Source organism: Amphiprion ocellaris, chromosome 24 (genome assembly GCF_022539595.1).
Source record: "Amphiprion ocellaris isolate individual 3 ecotype Okinawa chromosome 24, ASM2253959v1, whole genome shotgun sequence".
NCBI lineage: Eukaryota > Metazoa > Chordata > Actinopteri > Pomacentridae > Amphiprion > Amphiprion ocellaris.
Window position 1 is genome coordinate 3,802,840 of NC_072789.1, and position 12,528 is coordinate 3,815,367.

The 12,528-nt window shown below is 36.7% G+C and overlaps 1 protein-coding gene across 2 annotated transcripts; it reads right to left on the reverse strand.

Annotated features, from left to right (window-relative positions):
* Positions 1–517: 517 nt before the first annotated feature.
* Positions 518–12,492, reverse strand: fastkd2 (FAST kinase domains 2). 2 transcript variants are annotated; one of them, XM_023270544.3, is made up of 11 exons: positions 11,114–12,491; positions 10,932–11,035; positions 10,691–10,799; positions 9,390–9,513; positions 9,127–9,266; positions 7,227–7,399; positions 6,722–6,879; positions 5,504–5,740; positions 4,535–4,631; positions 1,629–1,743; positions 518–872 (listed from the first exon to the last, which is right to left on the reverse strand). In XM_023270544.3, the coding sequence occupies exons 1-11, from the start codon at positions 11,726–11,728 to the stop codon at positions 756–758; spliced, it is 1,989 nt and encodes a 662-aa protein (XP_023126312.2). In that variant the 5' UTR covers positions 11,729–12,491; the 3' UTR covers positions 518–755. The 2 variants fall into 2 exon arrangements, with proteins under 2 accessions (XP_023126312.2, XP_054864416.1); XM_055008441.1 differs by lacking the exons at positions 518–872; positions 1,629–1,743 and adding an exon at positions 1,763–1,823 and having other exon boundaries at positions 11,114–12,492.
* Positions 12,493–12,528: the final 36 nt, after the last annotated feature.

Below are 12,528 nucleotides of genomic sequence, written 5' to 3' on the forward strand. Positions count from 1 at the left end.
AATCTGTGTGTTGACATTTTTCAACAAATATAATAGCCCTTACAGGCCTCTAGAAACATTCAAAGATCACACTAAGTGATTACAACTGCCTTGTGCCTCTGTTTCACGCTTACAGGCTTTTATTTCCATGAAAACAAACGTCAGATTGCGTTCTCAGACACCGTCGCAGAGGCTGATGAGAAGCAGATATACGACGAGGAGCGGAGAACACTTCAAACAATAACAATCTGCACGGTTTCCTGTCTTCCTCCCGCGACTTATTTTCCTCCTTGGTGCGTTCTGCAGATGTAGCCGCTTCAAAGGGACTCCACCCACCTTTTACCTTGCTCACCTTGCAGTTTCTATGCAGTTACTGCAAGCAGCGCTCACGCTGGTTTTATTGGTTTCATTTAGGAGCTAACTCAACAGCATCGGCAAATTTGACACACCGTTTCGGTTAGGCCAGATCTTTTACAAAACTTGAGCAAAGAAAAGTTACTTCATGCAAATTTTACTGAATCATAAAGACGCTTAAATATTTCAGGCTTTATCAGGATGTGGGTTTTATTTCTACAAACACATGATTCATGCAGTTTTTCCGAGCACAGCTCACTAATTCCGTCCTTCTGTCTTCTGTGCAGACAACAACAATCTACTATCAGAGGTCAGCATTTTCATCAAACTTCATGTGTTCCTTAACTGGCAGGTTGTGATTCAGGCACCACAGTCATAAAATAGATTTTCTTATTCTTTGAGTAGCAAAACCTGTGTTTACGTCAAGATCCCAGCTGCTCCACTGCAGTTTGTGTTTCTGACCTGTGGAGTTCTGGAAATATCCGTCCTCTGAGTGTCTCCGTCCTCTCTTCATCATACTGCAGCTCCTGCTCCGTTACCTGGGAAACAGGATTAGGAGAATGAAAATCACCGAAACGAACTGAACACTGATACTTCTTCCATTAGTAGCATGATTTGTTGTTTAAAGAAGGATCAAAAGCAGCCCGTCAGAGGGTCCAATGTGGCCCGTGGGAAAATTATAGGAAAGACATTAAGTGCAAATTATAAATTTGTAAAACTGTAAATTTAAAATAACTTCTAGATGTTAAGTTGCTTTGATCATAAAGTAAAATACTAGATTGTTCAGTTTCAGATACCTGTGACTAAATGTTTTTTCACTCATCTGTAAGATGTAATGTGTAAATGATAAACTGAGGCATGATATTGTGGAAATTGCACTTATTTTTCTTCAGGAACTTCAGGTTGTTCATAACGTTTAAATTTTTTTGCACTAAAACAAAAGGAAATATTTGGAGTTGTGGTTATTTATAGGTTATTAAGCTCTGATTTTACTGGTCACTTGAGATCTAATTGGGCTGAATGTGGCCTCTGAAAGAAATGAGTTTGACACCCCTGTTATAGAACAAATACAGCAATGTAATATCGTATTTTCACATTGTAATTTGAGCTTTGGAGATTATGAAATCCAAGTGTTATAATAAAAAGCTAATACACAGCTGAGACTATTACTTTAAACTAATTGTGATAATTACAGAAACCGATACCTGAAATATTTTGCAGCGAAAAGGCACAGAGGAGGATTAAATACAACTAACATTTGGTGAAATGATAGGAACTATTGACCAAAGCCTCACCAGGACTGGAGTATATCCCAGGATCTTCAGATGTCGAATCTTCACAGCCAGATGGCCGCGGGGATTGGACGTACCGTAGCAAAAACCAGACTGTGGTGTGTAAATTACTGCGATTCTAGGAACATCAAGACAAAACAGTTTGAAAAAGGTCAAAATTTGAATGCAGGCACAAAGACGACAGGATCGGCGTGGAGGCTGGAGAGGAAAAAGGAGAAGATCGAGAAGATTGCGGCTTCATTTTCACTGAGTGTAAAACTTCTGACTTCCTTTGACACACTTTAATGTAGATCTCAGAATGATTGTTGCAGTTTGGATTTTGCGTTGCTTTTCATTCCTTTTGCACAACTTCTTGCTTTTAGTTCAAGTTCACTATCATTCACATTCTACTTTACATGGAATTCAGCAATAGACAATCAACAAATATGTATGTGGACAAAATAATTATGGGTTAAGCTCCTCTTGGAGATTAAAAAAGGGGACAACAATGAAGAAATCTGTACATAAGAGATGTTCAAATGAAACAAAAACTAAAATAAAAATATGTAATACTTATATATATTATATCTTGGGGTTAAATTGGGATTTGTGAGGTTTGGGAGCTCAAGGTTCACAGCAGAGAGTAGATGAAGAGACCATTCCTTCAGGAGAAAGTAGTTCTAGGAAAACAGTAATGGTAACAACAATCAAATTTTCTAAATGTCATTTTGAAAATTCCAACAAACTCTATTGAGCTCTATGGCGACATTTCAGAGTCACAATTTCAAAGCAAATCTAACTATGTAGCCAGATAACCACGAATATTCTCATATATATTTATATATTTTTGTACTTTCTGTAATTTTTAGTAGTTTGGATGGAGATAAAAAAAAAGGTAACCCCTAAACAAACACTGTGAAGTCCCAAGGGACAGTAATATAACACTCCAAATACAGACTATTTTTTCCATTTCTATTTCTTGACTTGATATTATTTGCATTTAATTGATAATTCAATAAACACTGATATTTCTGCTATGTATAAAAACACACATATCGCCGCATGGATCCAGCTAAAATATCTACAGCAACTCAAAGGCTTAACGTAAAAAACTGCTTTCAATGTTAGCCTGCCTGTCTTTTGCCTTCATTTCCAGTTTTTCTCCACAATAAAAGCACTTCTGCTGAGAAGAAAAAAGCCTGTATTGATTGTGACCACTTGGCTTCTCATGACTGTGAATCTGTGCACAATAGCTCTAAATCTGTTTGCTTGTAGAAACGCATTTAAGGTTAAGAAGTGTGATACAAGGACACGTCAGAAGATGTAAATAATAGATGAAGCTGTTGCTGCTGTGCCAACTGTATAAATGGCACACTCTGTTTTTAAACGGTATGAATCCTGCAGTGCTAAAGCTGTTTGATGAAGTCAAAGAAAAGAAGGCAACAGTTACCGAGAGCAGATCTCAAGACTTAGAAGGTGATGCTGTGATACTGAAGGAGATGGAGCTTTAATTTAACCCTGAATATATCCCATTTCTAAAGCTGATAATAACTAGATGTACACTACATCAGCACACAGATGCAACTTTATGAAAATCTATGTGAAAGTTTCTTATCGTTTCAAGCATTTTTATACATTTATATAAGAAATGACTGGCCAGACTCCAAGGCTTTCTGAGTTATTTAATATAAAGTAGTGTGTGAGTCAAGTGTGGATTTATGGCATGTCAACAGATTTACTACAATATCTTTATAAATAACTTTCAATTTCAATTTTACTCAATTGTATATATAATATTTAGAAGAATCTTTCTCTAAAAATGCCATGTGGTGTTTGGTTATAGGCAGTCATATTGATTTTAGGCCTGAAAACAGCAAAAATATCAACTATGATACAAAAAAATGATATATTGGCCCAGGTCATGTTTTACAGAGAACATGCCCAGACATGTTCAAACTTTGCCCTATTATTTTGAGACAGATTTCATGCGTATTATACTTTTATGAACTGTTATGTTTCTGATACCCCTCTTTTAAAAGTTACACTGATTTAAGTTTACACCATTATGTTCTATCATTTTCTAAAAAGCATGTATACTATACTTTGTGATATTCATCATTATGTATTTCATAGATATGCTTTAACCCTCATATCATCCTGCAGGTCAAATTAAGCCATTTTAAAGTTTGAAAATGCGGAAAAAAATAACTTCTGATGTCCACATTTTCAACATTTTTGGGAAATTTTTCAATATTTTTTTGGTGGAAAAAAGAAATGTAAAAAAAATGTTTCTTTAAGAACATTCACAAAAAAAAAATTGTCGTGAATGTTCTTAAAGAAAATATTAGAAGTTTTACTGATATATATGTACTCACTTTAGATATTTTTCAGGATTTTTTTTTGGAAGATTTTTACTCATTTTTAAAAAATATTCACAAGATTTTTTTAAAATAAATTTTTAAGGAAAATTTTAAATTTTCTTCCTGAAGGTTTAGCAAATTTTCAGAAATTTGGAGAATACTTTTTTGCTGAATTTTTGAATTTTTTTTCGGAGAAGGAAACAATATTTTTTTGGTGTCTGTAAATGAGGACAACAGGAGGGTTAACTGTGGTCTTCAGACTAACAGCATTTGCCGTAATTATATCAACTTTTACTTTTAGCATATCGCACCCAAAAAATATTCCACTACAGTAACTGTCTTCATGTGAAATGTAAACTGTATGAGCTTTGCTGCATGCAAAGCTGTGAAATCAGATATTTGATGTTGACGATAACAGCATCTGTCGGAACAGAAAGTCCAAATATCCTCTGCACCTGCTCTTAAAGCGTCACCAAGCATGACAGAAGCATTTTTGAATCGGAAATAAAATGCACAAATAAAACGCAGCAGCAGGTTTGTTCAAGAGTCAGTCTGGTGATAATAACTTACCTTTGATTGCTCTCTGCTGGGGAACCCTCGACTCCTGCACAGCTGCTCGCTTCAGTCCGACAGGTTTGGTTTGGCAGCGGTTTGGTTATAACACCGTCTGAAAACACACAAACACAGACGCTTACTGGCATCACAGCGCTATTTTCTGAAGCATACAAATGCTCAGCTTAAGAGCAAAAAAGTAAAAGAGTAAACAACTTTCAATTGACTTCTTCGATTCAAACAGGAACTGAAAAATGAAATGAAATCCATCTTCTATTTTATAAGATTCTTTAACCCTCCTGCTGTCCTAATTTACGGGCACCAAAAAATATGGTTTCCTTGTCTGAAAAAAATCCAAAAATTCAGCAAAAAGATTCCAATAATCCCTTAAAAGTTTCCCTTAAAGTTTTATTTTTAAAAAATACCCCAAATTTGGCAAGAAAATTCTTGCAAATATTTTCAAAAAAATGAGTAAAAATCTTCAAAAAAAATCCTAAAAATATCTATAGTGATTCCATATATATCAGTAAAACTAGTAATATTTTCTTTAAGAACGTTCACATAAAAATCAATCAAAATCCAGTGAAATTTGCTGGATTTTGGCTGAATTTTTTGGTGAATGTTCTTAAGAAACATTTTTAACTTCTTTTTTCCCCACCACAAACTGTTCAAAGATTTCCCAAAAATGTTGAAAATGTGGACATGAGAAGTTTCACTGTGAAAATATATTTTTTCCCCCACATTTTCAAACTTTAAAACGGGTCAATTTGACCCGCAGGACGACACGAGGGTTAAAAGTGACACTGTGCGAGGTTTTCAGGTGTTTTGAGTTCAGGAGTCTGATGGGAAAAAGCTGCTTCTCAGCTTGTTTGTCCTGCATTCCTGCAGTAAGATGAGTAAAAACAGTGATACTCAGATGCATCTGCTTTACCACAAATCACCACCTGAACCTATAAGTTCTTCTTTCCTCAAAGATTCGGTGTTTACCTATGAGATAGGAGTTCTCCACCAACACCATTTCCTGCAGCATCGTATCCGCTTCATCGCCCATCAAACTCTGCAGTCCCTGTGAGAGCCGTGAGTTGACTGTCTGGCTGCTGGAACTGGCGTCTCCCATCACAGACGTAGGGACAGTCAGGGGCTGAGGGAGAGGAGGACGGTCAAGACGGAGACACAAGTCCACCGTCTGAAACATTCTCTCCCGGCTCTTTGCAAACTTTGATCCTGGGGGGAAAAATAGGACCTTCAGATGGACGAAACTCAAAAATCCAAGCACAAGGAAAATAGAGGAGGAGGTTGTAAAGACAGATTACACCAGGGGTGTCAAACATGCGGCCCGCGGGCAAAAACCGGCCCTCCAGAGGGTCCAATCTGGCCCGTGGGACGACTTTGTAAAGTGTAAAAATTACAGAGAAGACATTAACTGCAGATTGTAAATTAGTAAAACTATAAATTTAAAACAATTTCTAGACCATGACAAGTTGTTTTGATCATAAAGTAAAATACTAGATTGTTCATTGTTCTTTAGTGATGTTGTGTCTTATTTTTGGAATATTTTGTCTTGTTTTTGTTGTTTTGCATGTTTTTTGGTCTGACTTTTGTTGTTTGTCTCATGTTTTTGTTGTTTTGTTTCTGGTTTTTGTCATTTTTTTTGCCTCGTTTTTGTCGTTTGTCCATTTTTTTTGTCACTTTTGCAACTTTTTTGTCTAATTTTTTTGTCTCATGTTTTTGCTGTTTTCTTGTTTTTGTCATTTTTAAAATACTAGATTGTTCATTGTTCTTTTGTCACTTTGTGTCTCATTTTGCAATATTTTGTCTTGCTTTTGTTGTTTTTTTTGTCTTTTTTTTGTCTGACTTCTGTCATTTTGATCATCAAGTAAAAAAATATATCATTCAATTCCAGATACCTGTGACTAAATGCTTTGTTCATTTGTAAAAACACTGATCTGTAAGTTGTAATGTGTAAATGATAAACTCAGGTATAATATTGCTGAAACTGAATTAATTTTTCTCAAGAAATTTCTGGTTTTTCATGATGTTTTGTAAAACAATAATTCCTTAAATGTGAACATTCTCGGAACGTATTTTTTTGCTCCGGCCCACTTGAGTTGAAATTGGGCTGAATGTGGCTCCTGAACTAAAATGAGTTTGACACCCCTGGATGACACTTTCCAGATTGTGCACGCAGTGTGTTCGTTGTGTTACCCTCAAGCTGCTCCAGTGTGCTGCTGTGCAGGAGCTGCTCCAGCGGTGCAGAGGGGAAGTGGCCCAGCAGGCAGAGACAGTAAACAGCCTTTAACAACGTGAATGCAGGCATCTTGGGCAGATAGGAGCTCAGGGCGTGACTGAGACTATCCAGGAACCTGCAGCAGCAAAAAGTATCATCAAATCTCGAGAGAAGCAGTAATTTACTCGTTAAGTAACTTGCTAAATTCCATTTTATTCTTGAGAGTGACTGAAGTACCATGAATCTATAAAAAACTGGCCAATATGCACATATTTTTGAAGCGTGTGAACGTCCTCTTTAAAACAGCAATGATCTTCTGTTCCAATGACTGTTTTATAAATGAAAACTCATACATTTGAATTGCATTATCTTCAAATGGAAAAATCAGGTGTTTATCACTCTTGGCCAATCTCTCTGAAACCCTAAATAAGTGACATTAGCATGAGTAAACCCATAAATGCTGGACATATGTTGCTGACATACTGTTGTCTTTGGTGCCGCACGTCATAGTTCAGAGAGGAGAACACCTTGAGGACGCAAGAGAGGTCTTTCAGTGCCAGGACATCAGGGTTGGAGATCACTTTCTCAGCATACGCCTCCATTAAAGCATCAGGACAGAAGGCGAGCTCCTCAAATATCGACAGAAAGAGCAGCACCTAAAGACGAGCAAAGGTACAGGTTAATGTCAGATCTTTAGTTCTACTCTAACATGAGTTTGTAGAAGATAAAATTCTTTAGTTTATAGCAGGGGTGTCAAACTCATTCTAGTTCAGGGGCCGCATTCAGCCAAATTTGATCTCAAGCGATCAGTAAAATCACAGCATAATAACCTATAAATAACCACAATTCCAAATGTTTCCTTTGTTTTAGTGCAAAAAAGTTCATTCTGAAGATGTTCACATTTAAGGAATTTTCTTTTTACCAAACATTATGAACAACCTGAAATTTCAGAAGAAAAATAAATTCAATTTCAAAAACATTATGTCTCAGTTTATCATTTCCACATTACAACTTCCAGATCACAGAGTGTCTATAAAGCTACAAAACATTTAGTCACAGCTATCTGGAACTGAATGATGTCGTATTTAACTTTATGATCAAAATGACAAAAATCAGACAAAGAAAGACAAAAAAACAAGACAAACTATTACAAAAATCTGATGCAAAATGAGAAAATGACATGAAACAAAACAAAAAAGGGGCAAAAAAATGAGACAAAAAAGTTACAAAGCGACAAAAAGATGGACAAGCAACAAAAATAAGACAAAAAAATTACACAAATGACACAAACAAGACCAAAAATGACAAAAGCGAGAAACAAAACCGAAAAAAGTAGACTAAGAATACAAGCGAGACAAAAAAACGCAAAACGACAGAAACGATATAAAACATTAATTAAAGCAAAACACAAAATGACAAAAATAAGACAAAAAAAACACAAGCGAGACAAAATGGAAGCACAAAATGACAAAAACAAGAAACAAAACAACAAAAACATGAGACAAACAACAAAAGTCAAACAAAAAAAAACAACAAAAAACAAGACAAAATATCACAAAAATGAGACACAAAATGACAAAAGAACAAAGAGCAATCTACATTTTACTTTATGATCAAATCAACTTGTCATGGTTTCAAAATTATTTTAAATTCATAGTTTTACAAATTTACAATTTGCAGTTCATGTCTTCTCTGTAATTTTTACACTTTTGGCTGGATTGGACCCTCTGGAGGGCCGCTTTTGCCTCCATAAATGCTGGAGACATATTTGACACCCCTGGTTTATAAAGCCGCACATGGTGGATAAACATCATGTTTAACCCTCGCGTCGTCCTGCAGGTCAAAATTGACCTGTTTTAAAGTTTGAAAATGTGGGGGAAAAAAAATATTTTCACAGTGAAACTTCTGATGTCCACATTTTCAACATTTTTTGGGAAATCTTTTTTGGTGGAAAAAAAGAAATGTTAAAAATTTTTCTTTCACAACATTCACATAAAAATTTCGCTGGATTTTGGTTGATTTTTATGTGAATGTTCTTAAGGAAAATATTAGAAGTTTTACTGATATATATGGAATCACTTTAGATATTTTTAGATATCTTTAGATTTTTACTCATTTTTTGAAAATATTTACGAAAATGTTTAAGAATTTTCTTGCCAAATTTGGGGGATTTTTTTCAATAAAACTTTTAAGGGAAACTTTTCAGGAATTATTGGAATTTTCTTCCTGAAGGTTTTGCAAATTTTCAGAAATGTTGGGAATTTTTTTGCAGAATTTTTGGATTGTTTTCAGAGAAGGAAACAGTATTTTTTGGTGCTCGTAAATGAGGACAACAGGAGGTCTAAAACACAAAAGGTGTAAGGACAGTTGTCTGTTGCAGCACCTGTTTGTTGGTCCATACATCCAGTGTGGAAGCAACATATTCTGAAAGGCCAGTGAGCAGATCTCCGTTTCTGTAGAGCAGCTCCTTATAGGACTGCAGCACTCTGTACAGTCTGTTGAAGGGGATTCCATGGAAGTCTTCTAACAGAGATGTGGAAAAAAGACATTCAGTAATGATGCTGATGACTGCAAAACCTCCCGTCGTTACTCCTTATGATATCCATGTATTGTCTTGAATTTGGAGAAAAGTTTAAGCACATTTACCTGCGATTTTTTTACTGCAGAGATCCATCAGCGGTTTGGAGTAGAAACCCATCGTTGCCATGGTGAAGATCATGTATTGGGTGTTGGGAAGGGTGAACTGATCAGTCATTGATAAGGCCTTTTTCTGGAACCAGCAGAACAAATGACAACAAGGAACGGAAAAGAAACTGGTTATTTACTACTGACTGTTCAAGGTAAAGTCTGTGATTCTGGAGGAGGAAAACTCAAGATATGTAACTAGTCAGCATGTATCACTGTCCCTTTCCCTCTGTCCTCTTTATGACTATGTATATGCATAGGACACTGTAAATGGGAAACAAAGGGGTCAAACTGATCCACACAAGGCTGTAAATGGCTGTAAATCTCCTGTGTTTGTACACAGGAAACAAAAAGTATGGATTAGAATCACATATCCCACCTTTAAGAAGTAGTAAATGTACTAAAATGTAAACTAATTCAGCAAATATCAAGCCAAATCAAGCACTGCTAAGCAGAATGACAGAAACAAGACGCAAAGTGACAACATGAGACAAACGACAAGTCACACAAAAAACAAAACAAGACAAAATATTACAAAAATCAGACACAAAACGACAAAAATGAGACTCAAAATGACAAAAACGAGACTCAAAACGACAGAAACGAGACAAAAAATGACAAAAACGAGACACAAAACGACAAAACAATGAGACAAACATACAAAAAACCAACAAAAACAAGACAAAATATTACAAAAAATCAGACACAAAACGACAAAAATGAGACTCAAAATGACAAAAACGAGACTCAAAACGACAGAAACGAGACAAAAAAATGACAAAAACGAGACAAAACGACAAAAAAATTAGACGAACGACAAACATACAAAAAAAACAACAAAAACAAGACAAAATATTACAAAATGAGACATAAAACGACAGAAACGAGACACAAAACAAGAAAAACGGGACAAACAACATAAGTCACAAAAAAACTACAAAAACAAGACAAAATATTACAAAAAATGAGACACAAAATGACAAAAGAACAATGAGCAATCTAGTATTTTACTTTATGATCAAAACAACTTGTCACGGTCGAGAAAGTATTTTAAATGGACAGTCTTGCAATTTAAAAACCTGCAGTTAATGTCTTCTCCGTAATTTTTACACTTTGAGGGCCGGTTTTGGCCCGCAGGCCGCATGTTTGACACCCCTGGTATAGACTGTAAGTTGAGAGCAATCAGAATGCTATTCATGTCTGAATAGCTACACAGAGATATAAATGCCAAATATGGTCAAAACCAAGACTCATAAACTAACCTCTAGTGTCCTTTTCAGGTCCTGTGGGGCATCTTTTCCCAGCAGACGCATCATGGTCTGGAGAGTCATGACATTCTTGATCCCGGGAAGACGGGCCTCGACTACCAGCCTACGAAACAGCAACAGCATACGTCACTGCATTGCTTTGTGATTCATGATATTTATGGAATCTCTTCTTCTTTCTCTCATTCTAAATATCTAATATTTTATAATTTTGGCTCCTTCTTCTAACAAGTCATACCTCATGCCTTTCTTAAGTGCATCAACATTGGTGCTGCTCTCCATATTTTCCAGACAGGAGGCCAAAATGGACAGAGACTTCTCATCAAAGTCATTCAGTTTCTCCTGTTGGTGGACAGTAAGACACATTTTGAGTAAACAACAAAGCATAAATGCTGTTGATATAAAAATGCAAGTGCCTACCTGGCAGACTCGAAGGTACGTCTGGACCACACGGCTATGCTGGGACACACCCAGGTTGACCATGCTCAGGAGGGAGTACGTCACGTCGTCGTTGCGCATGTGGCCCACAGTCTTCAAGGCCTTTTGGAGCAGCTCTTCGAACGCAGGATGCTCAAACATCAGCTGCAGCTCGTAGCGCCGCTGCTCCTCTGACATCTTCTTGGTGGTGGACCACATGTGGGTGAGACTGTTGCTGACCTGCCGAACTGTCGGCGAGTACTGACGGGTGAGGTCCAACACATCTGATGGGGAGCCACAGCGCCGCAGACTGTCAAAGAAGGGGGTCCTCAGCTCTGAAGCTGAATCATCCAGCTGGACCTCGGGAGGCAGCGACAACTCTTCAACTCCATCACTGTGACTCCTGTCCTGTGAGTAGAACCTCACTGAACTGATGAGACTCTGAGAAAGTGATGTCTGGCTCTTCTGTGAGACACAAACTTGCGCTAGCTGTTGACTAGGAAAAGATGTGTCCTTGATTGATGATGTCAGCAGGAATCTGTGCTGTTGCCATGGACACCTACGACTGCAAAAGCGCACAGCCCATCTCATGACCTCCTCTGTCACCCAGACAGACATAGTTTCTGATAATTTATGACGCCAAAATGATTGGAAATATGAATAAGACACTTGAAGCTCTCTTAATTTATCTTAGCACTGCTACTGTATGGAAAAAATAGCTAATTAGTAACGCTAACATATACAGAAACGTTAAAGATGGAGTCTAATGAATTGTAAATATTACAACTAGCATTAAATTAATAGTAGACAGACATAGTTTCTAATAATTTATGACTTCAAAAATGACTGGAAATATAAATAAGACACTCGTGGCTCTCGTAATTTATTTTAACATTGCCACTGTGTGGAAAAATAGCCAATCAGTAACGCTAACATATAGAAACATTAAAGATGGAGTCTAATAAATGGCAAATATTACATCTAGCGTTAAATTAATAGTGTAAATTTTGCGTGTATTTATTGAAATGTTTCCACGTTACATTCACAGTCACGTTTTCTCATAAATTATGTAAGTTGTCAGTACAAATGTCGGTTTACAGAGAAATAGTGCGTTGCTAACAAGGTCAACCTGCTGGAAGTTATGAGACGGGCTAGCATCCGTTAGCTAAGCGATGCTACAAAGCGAACAACTGTGCCCGCAGAAACGTACTTGACTTAAATACCCTTAAGTAACGCATTGTACTTGCCATACAAGACAGAGAAGACGTCGTTCAGCAATGACATGTGGCTACAACGCGCGAAAAAGTTAAATAATCCAGTTTTATTGTTCTGTCACGTTGGCTACTGCCGTGTGCGCTGCCGTATTTAGTCCCCCTGACAACAAGCGCAACACGTTCTGCCTAAATACTACAAATAAT